The following is a 20,454-nucleotide window of genomic DNA, read 5'->3' on the forward strand; positions in this document are numbered from 1 at the left end:
AAAGCCCTGTGTATATATATATATATATATATATATATATATATATATATATATTGTACACATATGTCATGTGCCTATGTGCCTGCCGAAATTCTAATTGGATCTTTCAAATACAGGGCAAAAGTGAAAACACACTGTAGTGACGTAGGCAAGAGGTGGCACGTTAAAAATATGCTCCACGCACAGATTTCACAGTTATTAAAAAGACGAAGAATAAAGATCAGGTGACCGGCCAACAAAGATAGGAAAATAAGGTACCATATATACTCGAGTATAAGTCATTCCGAGTATAAGTCGAGGCCCTAATTTACCACACAAAAATGGGAAAAACTTATTGACCCGAGTATAAGACGAGGGTGAGAAATGCACAGCTACTGTAAGTGGAAAAGAGGGTCAACAATGCCCATTTGCAGCCTCACTGTGCCCATTTGCAGCCTCACTGTGCCCATTTGCAGCCATAGGTCCCCCGAACTTCAAACTCGGTAGTTAAGGGTTCCTAGATGCCCCCAAGCTGCAGCCAAAATGACATTGCTGCAGATGGACACAGTTGACCGAATTTGGGTCCCCGTATCTTGGGGCCACTTAGTGCTAAGAACCCCAAATTTGGTGTGCAAACCCAGTGGAACTAGCACCATAAAAATATCCAAAGCTGGGGTTTCTAGCACCAAGTGGCCCCGAGATACAGGGCCACAAAAATCGGTTCAGAAAATGTCAAGCACTTTTCTGTAGCAGAGAATTACATTTTCTGTACCGGATTTGGGGCCCCGTATTTCGGGGCCACTTAGTGCTAGGAACTCCATCTTTGGATATGTTATGGTACCAGTTCTACTGGGTTTGCACACCAAATTTGGGGTTCCTAGCACTAAGTGGCCCTGAGATACGGGGCCCCAAATTTGGTTCAGAAAATGTCAAGCACTTTTCTGCAGCAGAGAATGACATTTTACGAACCGATTTTGGGGCCCCGTATCTCGGGGCCACTTAGTGCTAGGAACTCCATCTTTGGATATGTTGTGGTTCCTAGCACCAAGTGGCCCTGAGATACGGGGCCCCAAAGTCGGTTCAGAAAATGAAATTTTTTGCTGCAGAAAAGTGCTTGACTCGAGTATAAGTCGAGGAGGGCACTTTCAGCACAAAAAAAATGTGCTGGAAAAACTCGACTCGACAAAGCGAGATAAGTATCATCAGTTTAATTATAGCATACACCACATCATGACTATGTCTACATGGGTTTTAATATATACTTCAATGCATCATTGCAAATAGAGGTTAAACCTCTTATTTAGATTCACGATTTTTTATAATAGATTCCAAAACAAATATAATAATTTTTCCTAGATAATAAATATAATGACTTTACAAAGTTAGAGCAAAGTGTAATTAACTCCTTCCAGGTGTCGAAAGCTCCTTTCCTTTAATGGGGTTACTCTATGCGGCAATTTTCAGATAATAAATTATGCTTGGTGGAGTGGAACTATCAGTCTGTTAATCAAACTCATTAGTTTGTTATCCGAAGATGTTCATCAAAAAGATCTTCAATCTGAAGGTAGACTATTTCTGAGACAAGGCTACACGATGGAACCAAATTAGCAGTTTAAAGGCAAATATGGATATAGAGCTGAAAGTCAAAGGAGGTCTTAATGATGCCTGTATCCTCCTAAAACCTCAGGGTAATCTCTTCCTATTGTTCAGCTCAATGCTAACATCTGGAGCCGAATTTCCCGTTCCGTGCAAAAAACAAACAGCAACACAGCAGGGAAGTCTGTTCAGATTATCCGTGCTTGAATGTGCACTGGATATAGCCGCATCAGGTCCTTAATGTAGCATTTATCTGTCTTTTATTGAACTGAGAGGAAAGGAAGGCACAGATAAGGTCCAGCAGATAAACCCCTACAATATACCACCATCACATAGTGCCTATAACTCGATGCAAATTGTATCTGTACATCATAACATGCTGTATACAATTACTAAAGACATTTACTTGGATATCCAATTGTTAAATGTCCCACCTATGATGACAAAAGTCCTCTCCATCGCAACATAAAAACTTTCTCTTTCAACTTGGCCTTTTTTTCTAATCAGTGTCTCAATCCATGGCCATGACCTTTTCTTACTGACATCTGGTAGTTCATGGATAAGCACTTCCATCTGATGTATCACAGACATGAACATTTTTCTTTAGCACAGGTAAAATACTAAACACTGTATCATACAATGGTTGGCCATTTCTGAAAACAAACAGTGAACAACCTGCATTTAGCTTAGCAGGGGTTGCACAGAGCTGTGACTATTCCTGATTTGAAGAGAAGAATCATTAGCAAAGAAAAGGGTGGGCTGCTGAGGATGTTAAAATATGTTGTTAGCTGGTCTGAAGCAAGAAAGTCACTGCAAGTCTATGTACCACTGAGCAGTGCAGCAGAGACTACTACTGGTAGAGAAGCCGGCTCCAGTCCTGGATATCATAGGCATTCTGCTCCAACCTACCTCTGACCCTCCTGCTCTCACCATCTTCACCCCTTACCCTTGTTGCTTTTATACTCTTGGCACCTCTTGCCCCCTTTTCTAACTATTTATCTGCTTGCTACCCAAAGTATGTTCAGCAACATAGTGAGTTCAGGTGTTTCCAGTGAAGGGTGCTATTAATGGATGTCACACCACTTCCTCAAACTCAATCTATCCAAAACCAAACTTATAGTTTTTCCTCCCCCATATGCCCCTTCCCCTGATCTCTCTGTTAAAATCGATGGCACAACTATAAGCCCAACCCCACATGCCAAGGTTCTAGGTGTAGTCCTAGACTCTGAACTTTCCTTCAAGCACCACGTCTAATCACTGTCCAAATCCTGCTGCCTCAACCCCCGCAACATCTCCAAAATACGCCCCTTTCTAACCAATGACACAACAAAGCTCTTAATTCATCACTCGCTGGTCATCTCTTGTCTCGACTACTGCAACTCCCTTCTCATTGGTTTACCTTGACATAGTCTATCACCTACATATACTCCATCGTGAATGCTGCTGCCAGACTCATCCACCTTACCAATCGCTCTGTCTCTGCTACCCCTCTCTGTCAATCCCTCCACTGGCTTCCGGTCAGCCAAAGAATTATATTCAAAATACTAACAACTACGTACGAAGCCATCCACAATTTAGCCCCCAGCTATATCACTAGCCTAGTCTCTAAATACCAACCTACTTGTTCTCTTCGTTCCTCTCAAGACTTTCTGCTCTCTAGCAAACTCATCACCTCCTCCCATGCTCACCTCCAGGACTTTTCCAAAACCTCTCCAATCCTATGGAATGCCTTACCCCAATCTGTCAGCTTATCTCCTACTCTATTAGCTTTTAGACGATCCCTGAAAACCCTTCTCTTCAGAGAAGCCTACCCTACCCACACCTAACAACTGTTTTTTAATTGTCTCCATCAGCTCACCCCCGACAGTTATTACCTTTTGTTTCCACTTGACGCTCCCCTCTAGATTGTAAGCTCTAACGAGCAGGGCCCTCTGATTCCTCCTGTATTGATTTGTATTGTAAGTGTACTGTCTGCCCTAATGTTGTAAAGCGCTGCGGAAACTGTTGGCGCTATATAAACCTGGTTTAATAATAATAATAATAATGTTACACTATACAAAGCCATATTGGACAATTGTACACTTCCAACCTTGTGGCATCAGTTTGGGGAAATACTTTTTCTGTTCCAGTATGACTGTGCCCATAAAAACATTAAAATAAAAGTGAAATATCAAATAGATCTAGACTCATAAGCTTCTGTCTACATTTTTCATGAAGCTTCCGCTTCCTCAGGACATTCAATTAAGCTATTTTCATGCCAGAATTGTAAAAGGACAATATTCCATCTTATAAAAATAATATGATGAAGACAGACACGATCACATATACCAGCAGAAGTGATAATTGTGCTCCCACCAGGCCCCACCCCCCCACCCGGCCTGTAGGAGGTTACACAGGATCAAAAAGGGAGAGCCAGCAGATATCATCAGGGCAAAAAAAAAACTCATTTATTTTTGAATAAGTCAGGATGTGGTCAAATGCTGTGCTCTGAGGAAGGGGGGGACTTACCCCTCGAAACGCGTCAGCTGGCAGTGATTTCTGTGTTTTCCTCCGTGACCTCTGGAGAATTGTTCATGTTCAACTGAATGCTGCTACTTGATGACCATTTACTGTGATTACACTATTAATGTTTTGTAAGTAGGCTTTTATAGCTTCTTAATAAATTTTTATCCAAAGATAATGCACTAGGCTGGTGCGCCCTCTTGTTTCTCTTTTATCTTTGACTATTAGGATTTCCCCATCCTTGAGGGCAGCAAGGCCTATGTCATTACACAATTGTCTGGGTATCCACTTGTGCGCAGGAGTGTTTTTTCTCTTCTATCAAAATTGTGGTCCAATGCTAAAATGCCAAAAACAAAGTCACTGGACACAAGAAACACCCTATAAGGATTAGTCACTGGGGCTACAGTATAAAGTCCTCAAATTATGCTACTACCAATGGAACCATATGCCGCCTGTGATCTGCCATGAGGTCACGCAAAAAAAACCAAAAAACCTCATAGCCACGATGGAGAAGGCCAACATAATAAAGCCCATGTTTTTGGAATGTAATTACCATCAAACCAATATGACTGTGATGGCCAGGTGAGATAGCCAAACATTTGGCCATATACTGTACAGTTGTATTTAGATTGCATCATTGCTAAAAACCTACTCAAATACAAAGAAGTCTGTGAGCTGCAAATTAACACATATCAACCAAATAACAATCATCTTTCTGGGCAGTGTTCTGCCTAGATGACACAGTTTAAAGGTTATATCTTATGGGTTACTATTAATAAATGCCCTGAACACCTCATCTCTACATGCACTGCCATAGTAAGTGAGAGTAAATGGGTTTGCATTGTTGCTTAGAGCTGGATCACACTCTAGGGCATTATTCATGCGGAGGTGATATGTTCTTCTTTTGGTTATGTGGTTTTCCTCTGGGCGGTTCAGTTTCCTCTGGCAATGGGAAAAAACACACTACCTGCAAAATTGGCTTTTAACTAAATGGGCTCTGGTTTGTGTTTCTGTGTGTGTGCCTGGGGCTAGCTAATTAGATTGTAAGCTCCCTTGGGTCAATGGCTAATGTGCCTGAATACAATAATATAAAAAATACAACATTTAGCTATCTTTTTATTTAATCTATCTATCTGCATGGTGAAAAACGACTGTAATGCTGAAATTCAGGCAAACAGCTAAATGCACTATTTTACTTGTCAAATTCACGAAATCTTTTTAGCCATTGTTGTGATTCACAAACCTCCCCACATTGATTTTTTTCTCTTTTTCAGTTAAAGTGTTACTAAACCCACAACAGTAAAACCAGTCTGTATATACAGTAAAGCATGATTGTTATACTCACTGTGGAACCTAAGAGACTAATCCTGCGCATTGTGTAAAAAGGCTGTTTGATCCTGTCTTCTCTGATCCTCCTCTTTTACTGTCCCCAATCCATCTACTGATAGTACAGAGCATTGGGGGGCACTCTGTACATGCTCAGTTTGGTGTGAATTGCTAGAGAGTTTTTTGGGAGGGTGTATGTGATCAGCACAGGGCCAATTAGAACTGTCCAGACAGAGGCTCAGGCGTTATGCAGTCTCATCGGACAGCCAGAGGAGAAAGAAAACTCCTCCCACAAGCTTTAATCAGACACTGATAGAAGTGACAAGACTGCTATATACCGCTTATGAGAAAAGGTATTTAGCATTTTATATTTAGTAAAATAATTGCATTTCCATGTTCTGTGTACTGTGGAAGACCAGATATTGTGAATGCAAGGTCCTGGGTTTAGTAATACTACAGTGGATGTGAACCCGATTCATGAAATCTGACATGGGCACATATACCTGTAGTGTTTACTTTTCTCTCTTCAAAGCTCTTAGTCCCCTGTCTTTCTGCTGTTTCGTTCCTCTGTTATCAGTATGATAACTTCTGACAAGTTATCCGACAACCGAGATAAAACCAGCCTGAAATTTGTGTTGGGCTGGGTGCTATAAATAGTTTAACAGAGAGCTTGTCTTATCACAGTATAGCTCTGCACATTCCTTCGTTCCTCTGCATATCTGGAGAGGGGGGGGGGGGTGGTGCCCTTCCTCCAATCAGCTGTCACACAGTGTATGCCAAGAATCCACTCCTACTGCTGAATGAGGAAGTAAAAATTCAAACACAATGTTAAAACTGTAAAGATTATAGAAAGATAAAGACAGCAGATATAGATGGAAAACTTATGTAGGGATATTTGTTTCACCCTTGTGTATCATCTGAGGCTGTTCACTTCACTGGGTATAGGAGAGAGTTTAAATCCACTTTAAGGAATACAAAGCCCCGGCCCACTGAGTGAGCAGTGAAAGGCCAACAGAACATCGATAATGTCATCCCACTGCTCTCCTCTTCTGCAAGTATATTTAATGTGCTAAACTGCCCATACATGCATCAAAATTCAGCTGGTTCAGCAGGGACCAGGCGTATTTCATGTATGGGTACTGTGTTGAACAGAAGTCGATTTACTTATCAACTTCTGTACAATCACCCTGTTGGAAATTTCCACTCGATCAGCGCTGCAGGCTATAGCCTGCAGCCCTAATCTGTGTATTCTGCAAGTGGGGAAGTCTCCTTGCTGCCAGAATAAAATGATTTAGTGGGGAGAATTCCCCCATCCACTTTCGAATGTGTGGATGAGGGAATCGAGTCCGTTTTTTTTCATTAAAACATGCTGGTTGAATGAAAAAAAAAATGGACTAATCTATGGCCAGCTTTAGACTGATAAGAGTCAGTCTAATGGAGTCTGACTGTCTGACACTGCTGGCCCACCTTCTGTAACATAAAGATATAGTTACATACTTCAACCAGCTACAGTGCTGTGAAAAAATATTTGCCCCTTCCAGATTTTTTTATTTTTTTGCATATTTCTCACACTTAAATGATTCAGATCATCAAACAAATTTTAATATTACACAAAGATAACCCAAGTAAATCCAAGATGCAGTTTGTAAATTATTATTTCATTTATCAAGGGAAAAAAGCTGTTCAAACCTGCCTGGCCCTATGTGAAAAAGTAATTGCCCCCTCCCATGCTGAATCATGAATGAACTGTGATTAACCACAATTTTTTGGAAAGCTGAGTTAAATTTCACTTGCCACACCCAGGCCTGATTACTGCCAGACCTGTTGAATCACAAAATCACATAAATAGAAGCTGTCTGACAAAGTGAAGCATGCTAGCAAAAAGCCACACATCATGCCACAATCTAAAAAAATTCAAGAAGAGATTATAAACAAAGTATTGTACATGTATCGGTCTAGGAAAGGTTTCAAAGCCATTTCTAAGGCTTTGGAACTCCAGTGAACCATGGGGAGAGCCATTATCCACAAATGGAGATAACTTGGAACAGTGGTGAACCTTCCCAGGAGTGGCCAGCCTACAAAAATTATTCCAAGAGCATGACCACAACTCATCCAGGAGGTCATAAAAGAACCCAGAACAACATCTAAAGAACTACAGGCCTCACTTGCCTCAGATAAGATCAGTGTTCATGATTCAACAATAAGAAAGAGACTGGGCAAAAATGGCATCCATGGTTGAGTTAAAAGGCCAAAGACACTGCTGACCAAAAAGAACACAAATGCTCATCTCACATTTACCAAAAAACATCTTGATTACCCCTAAGACTTTTTGGCAAATATTCTGTGCACTGATGAGACAAAAATTTACTTTTTTGGAAGGTATGCGTCCCGTTACATCTAGCATTATGGTCTGGGGCTGCTTTGCAACTTCAGGACCTGGACGACTTCCCATAATTGAAGGAACCATGAATTTTGAACTCTACCAGAAAATCCTAAAGGAGAATGTCTGGCCAACAGTTCATGACCTCAAGTTCAAGTGCACTTGGGTTATGCAGCTCGACAATGATCCGAAACACAACAGCAAGGCCACCTCCAAATGGTTCAAACAAAGCAAAATTTAGGTTTTGGAGTGGCCTAGTCAAAGCCCGGACTTAAATCCAGTTGAGATGCTGTATCATGACCTTACACAGGCCATTCATGCTGGAAAATCCTCCAATGTGGCAGAATTAAAACAATTCTGCAAAGAAGAGTGGGCCAAAATTATTCCACAGCAATGTGAAAGACTCCTTGCCAGTTATCGCAAACGCCTGATTGCAGTTGTTGCCGCCAGGGATGGCACAACCAGTTATTAGGTTAAGGGGCCAATTACTTTTTCACATAAAGCCAGGCAGGTTTGGACAGCTTTTTTGCTTTAATAAATGAAACCATCATTTAAAAAATAAATTTTGTATTTACTCGGGTTATCCTTGTGTAATAATAAAATTTGTTTGATGATCTGAGTCATTTAAGAGTGACAAATATGCAAAAAAAAAAAAATCAGAAAGGGGCAAATCATTTTTCACAGCATTATATATTTAGCAGATATGTATATGGATTAAATTTTGTATTTTGGTGCAGAGTTCAGCCTTAATTTCTTTTTCATATATGCATTATGCAGAGTCACACCATAGTGCACTGAATGTAGAACATGACAAGGTGGAATCATTATGAACGATTGATTACATCACATCTAATCTGTGTCTGCGGGCTCCATGGTACACCAAGCTATTTCTAGAATTCCTAGCATGTCATATCCTGTCATGGAGAGAAAACCGGTGCCCAAGGGCAAGCTGGTGGCTTTATTCACTGACAGCAGGCAAACAACAGTGGCCCAGATATCGGGCCATTGGTAATCCTTGTTTTTATAAATAGCATGAATAAAACATGCAGCGCATGATACATAACCTTAGTATCCGTATGTTTTTCTGCCCTACAGCAGTGGCAGGCGTGAAAACTATTCATAAAATGATGACTGACAGATCGGCTTCCCGAGAAGGGCAAAATTAACTATGCATCCAAACATTCTAGCTTTGGCCTAATGTTTGCCAAAGATCCCAGTAAAACATGAAAACTCCTTTCCTCCCTTTTGGTCAGTTAAATATACCTTAGCAACAGGTATATATTTTGCAAAAAATAAATGTTGATCCTGACAAAAATCAAGTTCTATAATTTTGAAATTATGTGTAAACCTTGCGCTATAGATATAATAAAAATTTGTGATTGATATAAGCTGTTCTCCTCAAAGTGTAGACAATGCTACCTTAAATGATTTTTAACAATGGTAGGGGGCGCTAGAGTGCTAGCAACTGATCAGTGAAATATCACAAACATCAAATTAAAATTTTTCATTTCCAATTTGATATGCATAATAAAGTGCACCATGCTTATTTAGTGTACAGTTAATATAATAAAATGATAAAATAAAATCCTTGAAAAGTCCATAAATTCTGTGATATATTGCCAAATATTAACATCATCATCATAGGCAGTGATCTTTGCAGTTGAACCCGATGTGTGTGGTTGAGATTTCCTACTCACCAGAAAGATATGACCTCTTTAACTAAAAAGAAGGTCTGAATAGGCTTGGTTTGTGGGTCTTCGAACCTACTTGAGTGTCAACTGCAGATGAACTAAGATAGCCTTCAATGCAACAACCTCCTCTCCACCATGTTATCCCATTAAAAATAGAATAAAAAAGGTGTCATAGCGTAAGTTAGACTCTAATTGTTTGGCTCTGAGGAAGAAGGTCTATCCTTCAAAACATGTTAGCATTCGAGATCCCGAGGTCCTCCTGGGCTTTGGAGGCTGCGGAGTTGCATGGACTTTTTAGCTATGGACGAGTAGCTTGATAAGGCTGGTGCACCCTCTGTTGTTTGTGTTTTATAGGGAGTCTTGGTTCAGTTATACTTAGGCTTAGAGTCAGGAGATAGGGGTTAAATATAAATGCTGGTAAGGGTTGATGCTGGTTAAAGTGAACATTTGCCCTATTTAACAAAATTTTCATTAGCGTGTTCTTTTTTTAAGTTTCCTTTTTTAGCTACATACTTTTCTTGTGGAAAACAGGTGTATAGGTGCTGCAACCTTCCCACATAAAAGCTCCACCCGATGCTCAGACCTTGAGGCTGCTAACACCTCCAAGGGACCGGAATAAAGGAAAGGGAGGTCGGCACTCAGGATGACATCCAAAATAGTATTTCTTTTTTAAATGCATGTACAAACCTGTAAAACAGCCTATGCATTTTGGACGTTAAAGCCATGACTAAGAACCAACGTTCGAAACGCGTAGGAAGTTTTACAGGCTTGTACATGCATTTAATAACTAAATATTATTTTGGATGTCATCCTGAGTGCCGACCATTCCTTTTGTTTATACTTTTCATGTGTTCACTTCCTTGCAAGCAATTGTGATGCAAGTTTGAAAATGACTTGCTAAGCTATTTCTAGACTTGCCAGGCTTCACAAGTTTGTTGCACAATTGCAGCAAGCCCGCATTACATGACTCCAGATCAATTTTTTTGCAAAAATTCTGCAAGTCTGCTGCAACTTCTGGTTCAGTTATGTTGTGCAATAGTCATCCCACCACAGGGGTCACTGTGGCTGAATTTTCATGCTATGGACTTGCAGAGCTCTTGCTGTAGGCTCACCACTGCAAGTTTGATCTTGCTAGATACCTGCCACACAACTTTGGTACAAATTGGAAAAGTGTCAACTAGAACTTGTGCTTCAAGTGCTCTGCGAGTGTACAACTTGCCAGTGAAAATCTGTAGCACTTTAACAGACTTACAATTCAAAACTGTCACAGATTTGTGGAATGTTATCCTTGCTATCTGGGTTCCTGGTTTCCCTCAAGGCAGTAATAAGGCAGCCCCAGCCCCACTGATGCCCCATGGGAAGGCAAAGTCATCAGTGCCTTTAGGGAAGTCTTGTACCTAATCTGTGATATCACGTGAGATTTTGTGATATCTCACAGTAATCTTATACTGCGCATGCAAGATTTGAGTGCTTGATACGCAATGGTTAATTCATTTGTTTGAAAAAAAAGTATTCTCCTGAGATGGGGTGAAGGCTTTTAAAAACAAAACAAACAAAAACAGCACTAATTCTCCAACTACACAGGGTTTTCTTTATATTAGAGTGTTCAGATAATTACACTATCTATATTTAAAAATGCAAAGACTAATTTGGAATAAATATATATATCAAAATAAAATTATGTTTTTAATACATTTGGTGTTCAGCTTTAGAATACTCAAATAGTTACAGTCTTCAAACCAACAAGACAGAACAATTCAGTTGAAGTTGCTGTATATGATTAAGACGTGAAATCAATCCTCTTAGAAGAGCTCCATAATTGTACATGAGCTTAACAGGTCATGTGACCCTTATCACAATAAGACCAGAGTGCATAAGCCATGAAGCTGGCACAGAGCATCTCGACCTTTAGACCACCTCTGGCCTCAAATTGTGACGGGAAAATTCAATGACATTATAATCAGAATCCAGACAGCCACAAAGGGGTTGATTTACTAAAACCAGAGAGTACAAAATCTCATGCAGCTCTGCATAGAAACCAATCAGCTTCCAGGTCTTTTGTCAAAGCTTAATTGAACAAGCTGAGGTTAGAATCTGATTGGCATGATGAATGGCAGATAGCCATGAAACGCGTCGAGTTTCCATGGGGTGCTCAGTCAAGCCTGGCTTACTACCTATTCACTGGCCCATATATATCTTTTATACATTTAAAATTCATTGAGTAGTATGTAACCACTCATATGTATGTGCATCTATCTTACAGCAGCTCTGTTGCATATGGGTTACCAATGCCTGTTAATAGGAAATACCTTGTATTATACTCTATTATTACCTACTATCTCTTATCTGCTGCCAAGTTGACACATATATATCTATTACGTTTATGGCATGTGTATGTGCAGATATATGAAAATACTTTTTTATCTTATTTATATTATTGTTACAAATATATAATGTTTACCAACCACTCTACCTCCACAAGTCAATTGCCTCATTTAAAGTCCCACATCCTCCCTTTTTTTGGTAACGTACTCGTACTCGGGATGGAGGTACATATAATGTGCCTTATTTAAAGTCCCAAACTCCCCCCTTTTTGAGAATCTGAATGGCTATCATGCACAGCTGCACCAGATTTTGCACTCTCCAGTTTAGTAATTCAACCTTAACGTATTTTAACATAATTAGTGCTACCATATATTATTTAGGGGTACACACTATATTACCAAAAGTTTTGGGACGCCTGCCTTTACACACACATGAACTTTAATGTTATCCCAGTCTTAGTCCGTAGGGTTCAATATTGAGTTGGTCCATCCTTTGCAGCTATAACAGCTTCAACTCTTCTGGGAAGGCTGTCCACAAGGTTTAGGAGTGTGTCTATGGGAATGTTTGACCATTCTTCCAGAAGTGCATTTGTGGGGTCAGACACTGATGGTGGACGAGAAGGTCTGGCTCGCAGTCTCCGCTCAAATTCATCCCAAAGGTGTTCTATCAGGTGGAGGTCAGGACTCTGTGCAGGCCAGTCAAGTTCCTGCACCCCAAACTCGCTCATCCATGTCTTCATGGACCTTGCTTTGTGCACTGGTGCACAGTCATTTTGGAATAATAAGGGGCCATCCCCAAACTGTTCCAACAAAGTTGGGAGCATAAAATTGTCCAAAATGTATGGTATGCAGATGCCCTTCACTGGAACTAAGGGGCCAAGCCCAACCCCTGAAAAACAACCCCACATCATAACCCCTTTCTCCTTCCACCAAATGATTTGGACTAGTGCACAAAGCATGGTCTATAAAGACATGGATGAACGAGTCTGGGTTGGAGGAACTTGACTGGCCTGCAGAGAGTCCTGACTTCAAATCGATAGAACACCTTTGGGATGAATTAGAGCGGAGACTGTGAGCCAGGCCTTCCCGTCCAACATCAGTGCCTGACCTCACAAATGCGCTACTTGAAGAATGGTCAAACATTCCCATAGACACACTCCTAAACGTTGTGGACAGCCTTCCCAGAAGAAGCTGTTATAGCTGCAAATGGTGGGCCAACTCAATATTGAAATCTACGGGCTAAGACTGGGATGCCATTAATGTTTATGTGCGTATAAAGGCAGGCGTTCAAATCCTTTTGGCAAAATAGAGTATTTATAACTGTTCAATATGATATTTTCTGGATATTCCCCCAACTTTCCCTTCCCCCCTTTCCTTTTCAAAATTCACTGATGACAATCACTTTTTATTTTTGAAGTTCCAGCGTATTTCTTTTATTCGACTTATATACCTGCATACATGAATAAAAGCCAATTCACTAAAAGTGGGGTTAGGTCGAATAGAAGCCCCCTCCAATGGCCAGCACAACCTCCTGGGTTTGTGGATTGTCAAAGATCAAGTGCTTTTAGAAGAGTACCCCAGTTTCTCAAAGCACCCCCCAATGCTGAAGGCATGCAGGTTGGAATTAATATGGCAAAGAGCTGCACACCTGAAATCCCCTTGGCATAAGAAATACTAGATGATAAGCCTGGTGTGCTAGGCTGGTTATGCTGAAAGGGTTGTTATTTGTGAATTTAGTTTATTAAAGAGGAGGTCCGCCCACCCCTGCATCGGGGTAAAGGGGGCAGAACCGAGCTTCACAATCTGCAAAAAAAAATATTTTTTTTTATTTGTTTTTTTCCGTTCTGCCCACCTCTGGACTTTTGTAGCTAACTTCAACAAATGAAGTATAAAAAGAAGGGTATGCAGAGGAGAGGACTTGGAGGAATCTCTACAACTCACAAAACATGAAAGAATCTCTCTTTTCTCTTGTTTCTCAGTCTGTACAGTCAAAAAAGCAGCAGTAAACATAAACCAGACTCAATGGATATAAAGCAGACCCAAAAATCAGATGACACAAGAGGCAGAACTTTTACCAAAGAGTGTCATCATTCAAGTGTACCTAGGTGAACACAATGTCCAACTATGGGCCATGTTCCAAAACCGGGTATTGGATTAAATTGTTTTAATCGTAATCAAGCAGTACAGTTATCAACAAAAATATTTGTCCTTCCAACTATGTAAAAACATTTGTTATTCTTATCAAATTTTAAAAAGAAGAGTGCACTAATCCCAACCCACAATTTATCCAAGTCCTCCAAATTGACTACAACTTCAGACAAGCCCGGTAAAACTGGGACGGTTGGGTATTATGTCCTTTGTCACAATAAAGGTTAATATGGATAGAGTACATTTTGTCTCCATCATCTTTTATCTATCCCAGGCAGAATAACAAACATAACAGTGTAATTATTGACAAAAGCTGTGTGCTAAGCTGCTTAATGTTTTTTTTGGTTCCAAGCATATCTCTGGCTAGGCAAGCCGAGAACGTGCAACCCAGCTGATGGATGCACTGGTCTGCTAGAGTTCTGATCTGACATAAAAGATTTAAGAGACCCAAAGGAACAAAGCAATCTCCATAAATCATACATGGCGTCTTACCTGGCATGCATTGTAGAGCAGCTGATGTTCAAACTTCTTGATCCCCAGAATCTGCTGAAACATTTCGTATAGCTGTTCCTTGCTGAGGATAAGTTCCGATGCGGCGCTGGCGGTCATCCTGGCTTGCTGTTTCCGGGGGTCTTCTTCTCCTCGGTAGATGGCATCAAATTTAGCGATCCAGGAGCTCAAAACAGTCTCCTTGCTGAGGCCATCGATCTCCGGGAGACTCCTTACCCTTTTTTCTATGTGTTTTTTGAAGACCTCACGGGAGTCATTGGCGGAGCAGCCCCCGCTTTGCACCATTCTCGCCACGCGGTCACTCTTCAGAAAAACCTGCAATTTCAGATACAGATGTTACTGGATAAACTGGCTTTTAATAGGACTGTCAATAAATTAAATAGACCCAATGAATGAATGAAATAGACATTTCAATGACTATTTATGGTTTATACTGACAGGTTACTGGTTTTAAGTCTTTTCCTTAAAGTGTTACTAAACCCACAACAGTAAAATCTGTCTGTATATGCAGAAAAGCATGGTTCTTATACTCACTGTGGAACCTAAGGGGTTAATTCTCTCCAGTGTGTAAAAAATCTGTTTGATCCTGTCTTCTCTGGTCCGCCCCTTCTTCCACTGCCCCCAATCCATCTCCTGATAGTACTGAGCCTTGGGGCACTCTGCACATGCTCAGTTTGGTGTGTATTGCTAGGCAGTTTTCTTTTCTTGGGAGAGTGCATGTGATCAGCACCGGGCCAATCAGCACTTTCCAGACAGAGGGTCAGGGGTCCTGCAGCCTCATGGGACAGTCGGAGGAGAATGAAAACTCCTCCTACAAGCTTTAACCAGTGCTCAGCCGGACACTGATTGAAGTCACAAGACTGCTATATACTACTGATGACAAAAGGTATTTAGCAGTTTATATTTACTAAAATAATTGCATTTCCATGTTCCGTGTACTATGGGAGACCAGATATAGTGAATGCGGGGTCCTGGTTTAAGTAACACTTTATATTACACGGGTGTTATTAAAGTGCTAGAAAACCCAAAATCAGTTTTTCAGCACGTTTGGTGGCATACCTCACTGTATACAATTGTGAACCTGCTGCAAAGTTTCTTACCAGGAGATCCTGTCAGTGACCACAATTCCTGCATTGAGGGCATTATGGTAAAAGTGTCCCATATTGCCCCCTCGCCTCCCTTTTTACTTACCTGAGTCCTATCTCGATCCAGCGCTGTGCCCACCTGCAGCAGAGCTGGTCTCTCTCTCCCTCCTCACAGGCTCAAATTCAGCAGTGGGAGCCACTGTCTCCTGCCACTGTCAATGAAATCCTTCAAGGAGGGAGAGGGGGTGGGGGCGAGCTGCGCTATGTGTGTCAATGAATGCACACAGTCAAGCTTGGGGGTGAACCTGCAGGTGTGCCACCATAGGAAGCGACTTACTATGGTGGCACACAGAAAAGATGAGTAGCCAAAAGTGTCTGCAGGGGGACCCCAGAAGAGAACATTCTGAGCTGCTCTGTGCAATAGAGTTTTACAGAGCCAGTAAGTGTACCATATTATTTTAATGTAGCCCCCTTGTCCTAATCAGGGGCTACTATGTCAATTTAGTTTTTGTCAGGGCTGTGGTTCTTCAACTGGTTTTTCTCTAAACTTAAAGAGCAGCTCCAGTCAAATTTGTTTTTAATAAAAGTCAGCAGCTACAAAAACTGTAGCTGCTGACTTTTAATAAGCAGACACTTACCTGTCCCAAGATCCAGCGAGCCGTTCCTTTCCTTGGTCTTCTGTCCCCGGTGCTGGCATTTTAACTGTGGGCAACTGGCTGTGACAGTTTGCAGCTTCACAGCCGGGTGCCCACTGCCCATGTGCAAGCTGTGCTGTGCATTGTGAATGGCCCCACAGTCTTATGGGACCTCTGACGTGTCCCAGAAGAATGCGGGGAGGGAGGGGGAGCAAAGAAGGGGGAGAGGAGCACTTTCGCTGGGATTGCCTAGGTGAAAACCACCCGCTCCCCCTCCTCTAAAAATAGAGCCGTTTAGTGAAGAGGAGGGGTAGGAGGCATTAAAGCAGAACTTCCCCTTTTGGATGGAGCTCTGCTTTAAGTTGACTTGTGATTTCTCACTGTTTCCAGTAGATGTCACTGGTATCACTGGTCATAGAATGAGATTTCACAAACAAAACTAAATTATAATTATTCATATTTTCTTCATCCAATCCAGTAGGGGGTTTAGGCTTGAGGAGGTGCTGCTGGATAGAGCACTGCTATTAGGCCCAATAGCCTATTTTAGGGCCTAATGTGTGCTGAAGTGGTCCTGAAGCTGTCCTGCCTGGTCTGGAGGAAGCTGTGCCCAGGAGGAGACCCAGGGGAGGCCCCTTGCTGGACAGAGCCAGATAGAAGGCTGGTCTCTATGGAGGGCCAGGTGAATCACTTGGAGGGAGCACTGAAATTTGGGAACGTGCTTACAGTGTTGCTGGGTGGGCTTAAATGTTCTGACACTGTTCTAGAAAATCTGTAAGTGATCTCCTATGGTATCTAGGACCCCTAACTCTAAGTTATCTAAAATTAAACTTCAACAAGACAATAGTGTCTAGTGCCCAATATAGTTGCTTGGTCCCCCCGTTTTAGGACTCAGCCAAGGGGTGACATTTACCCCCCCCCCCGGCTTCTGGAGGTGCTATCCTGCCTGTGGGATGTCAAAGGGGTTCTTCATTAATAAAAAAAATGCCCTTTACGACCGCTTTAAGTGCTTTCTCTTGCTTAAAAATCCCTACAGGCTCTCCCTGCTTTGTATTGTTTGGGAGGGGACTGTGGATTAATGTTTAATATAATAATGCATCTCTTCTGTGTTTGCAGTTCTTCATTATTAGCTGTAAACTAGATCTGAACCCTGTCTGTCCTGAAAGGGTTACAGATTTAGAAACTGCCCTCCTGCATTGTATGTGAGGTATAGCTCAATCTGTGTGGAGACAAAGGCACTGTGAGACTATCTAGAAATTCTTACAATCAACCTTATACCTTTTCTTTAGAAACATATAAAGAAAAATTATATATTTTTTATTTTATTTTTTTTTTTAGTACAATGTTTTTTTTTCCCAAATTTGACTGCAAAAGTGGAAAAACACTAAGCTACGTGTAAAATACATTTTTAAAAAATAGGTTCTGGGGGGGTTTAAGAAAGGCAGGGGGTGCGGCTATATAAATGACAGACTTAAAGGGGTTGTAAAGGAAATTGTTTTTTTTTTTCAAAATAACAAACATGTTATACTTACCTCCACTGTGCAGCTCGTTTTGCACAGAGTAGCCCCGAACCTGGTCTTCTGGGGTCCCTCGGCGGCTGTCTCAGCTCCTCCCCGCAAGAACTAAACACCTTCATGCGAGCTCTCTCGCATGGTGGTGAGTTCTTGCGGGCGCGCTATCGTGATACAGCCGGCGGCTATAGCCGCTCACTGTATTACTCGGCCCCACCCCCCAGCATGCCGCATCATTGGATGTGATTGACAGCAGCGCGAGCCAATGGCTGCGGTGCTTTCAATCAATCCACTCTAGCCAATCAATGACCAGGCTGAGCGGCGAAGAGGATATGGGGGGCGAGCGCAGTAGGTTTAGGGGCTCAGGTATGTAAAATGGGGGGGGGGCTGGGGGGGCCGGTATTGTCGGATGTTTTTTTCACCTTAATGCATAGGATGCATTAAGGTGAAAAAACGCAAACCTTTACAACCCCTTTAATTACAGCACTTATTTTAATTCCTATTTTACTAGGATATAGTTTGCAAATCACAATAAATTATATTATAAATGTTTTGCATTAGACGATAACAATATATCCAACAAAGACACAAATTTCAGGCCCTTTTTACTGTATATTTTGCATAATATTAATTTACCCTGTAATCAGAAACCTGCAGTTCCTATTATATGAGAATCTACAGGTCGTCATGCTGCGCTCTAAGCATCCATCGAGCATGTTGGAGAGTATAAAAGTCAGCACAGTAGAGATGAACGGCAGGGGACGCGCAACATAAAACATCTAAGAACAGTTTCCTGGCAGTATCGGGACCATTTACTGTCACTACAGCATGCAGATAACCTTTACAATATCAGATACCCTTATTGGATTATTAATGTATAAGTAGATTACCAAAGCAGATTTAAGATTTATAGTGAATGATAAGGACATCGCGATAGAAGTTTCCTGCAGTTATTGACATCCATTCAAAAGTTTAGTTCTGTAAACATCTGTGCTTTAAAATAATGTATGTACATTATAAGTGAAAAATGAATATAGTATTGATGATGATGTGACCCTATGATCAATACCACAGTGCAATGAACAATAAATGATGAAAAATGTGTATATATAAACTCAAAACCTAAATAAAGCGAATAAACAAATGATTAACACCCCGTGACAAGTGTGAAATTTATAAATCACTGCTGAAAAAATATTTGATGCCTTAAAAAAAGTCCATAAACAGTGTGAACGAAAGTCCAAATAGTGATAAAATCTCCAGTATGAGAAAAAGTGATTCTTGTAATTATCCACCACACCTCAGTGCCGTGATTCCACTCCCCTCAAAAAAACGCACTCACCAGCTGCTTTAGCCTCACACTCTCGTGTTTGGCCAGAATCGCCTCAACCCAATCAAATGGATGTTAAAATCAGATCTCCCATATCCAATGGTGTATATTTCAAGCACTCTCCATTAAGTAATTGCTCCACATGTGAATGAGAAAAAGCGCTCCAATAGTGTGATACCATTCAGAAAATGTATAAAAATTTCAGTAATCCATCACCTATGTACTCACATAAAAACATTTCACAGCAGGCAAAAAGGCAAATCACATCAAGGCAATCCATGCAGTGGTTAGAACATTTATCTACGGTCGCGGCGGACCCAGGGAGTATGAATGCTGGTGATACTCTCACCCTTCAATGTAATTTACATTGACGTACGTGTGACGTAAGACGGTGTGACGAGACATTGGGAAGCGGAGGGTCGGGTCAAGGAGCGGGTGAGAGTATCACCAGCATTCATACCCCCTGGGTCCGCCGCGACCATAGATAATGTTCTAACCACTGCATGGATTGCCTTGATGTGATTTGCCTTTTTGCCTGCTGTGAAATGTTTTTATGTGAGTACAATGGTGATGGATTACTGAAATTTTAATAAATTTTCTGAATGGTATCACACTATTGGAGCGCTTTTTCTCATTCACATGTGGAGCAATTACTTCATGGAGAGTGCTTGAAATATACACCATTGGATATGGGAGATCTGATTTTAACATCCATTTGAGTGGGTTGAGGTGATTCTGGGGAGAGAGAGAAGGTGTCTGAGAGATCAGTGTCTGACTCACTTCCATAAAGCACTATGTGTGTGGATCCCATCTACTGCTATTAGAAAATGGGTGATACTCCAAATTATTAAAGGTGTATTATATATGTATTGTATTGCTGGTATTGCTGGTAAGAGTCCATATTGTTCACACAGTGGTGGAGTACGAATTGAAGCAAGTTTTTGAGCACTTTTCCATTAAGAGACACTGTGGTTGGAGTTTTATAAGACTTTTTCATATTTTTATTTTATTTTAGGATAAGTATATTATTGGGCTTATGTAATAAAAAAAAAAAGACTTCATATACAAAGTGGAGTAATTCAACACAGAAGAATTTTTTTTTTTTTTTTGGAAGCACAAAATATTTTTGGGACCTGCTACTGATTAGTGGATTTCTCTGGACTGAGACTGCTGCATGCAACATGCTTCTGCTGGCCAATCAGAAATGAGCTGCCAGGGATCAGGTATTTGTCACAGGTCGGTTACATTGTCACTGTTGACTTGATAAAGGGGTTCTATAGGGGCTATGAGGAAATGATGCATTTTTTTAATGACAATAATAAAATGTTCTCTTGGAGCTAATAAGGCAAAGGAGATGCTTTTTTTTTTGCATTTGTAAACGATGACACTATCCGTTGACGTGTCACTTCAACACCCACAAAGACCTGGATATGTATATTA

General features: G+C 41.0%; 1 protein-coding gene across 13 annotated transcripts in view; it reads right to left on the minus strand.

Annotated features, from left to right (window-relative positions):
• The window catches only part of CADPS (calcium dependent secretion activator), a 666,812-nt gene that overhangs the window by 452,031 nt on the left and 194,327 nt on the right, over positions 1-20,454 (minus strand). For all 13 annotated transcript variants that reach the window (XM_073592156.1, XM_073592166.1, XM_073592157.1 and 10 more), the window contains exon 3: positions 14,439-14,771. In XM_073592156.1, the coding sequence (XP_073448257.1) occupies positions 14,439-14,771 (333 nt within the window). The remainder of the gene's footprint in view (positions 1-14,438; positions 14,772-20,454) is intronic.

The sequence above is a fragment of the Aquarana catesbeiana genome, linkage group LG07 (genome assembly GCF_042186555.1).
Source record: "Aquarana catesbeiana isolate 2022-GZ linkage group LG07, ASM4218655v1, whole genome shotgun sequence".
NCBI lineage: Eukaryota > Metazoa > Chordata > Amphibia > Anura > Ranidae > Aquarana > Aquarana catesbeiana.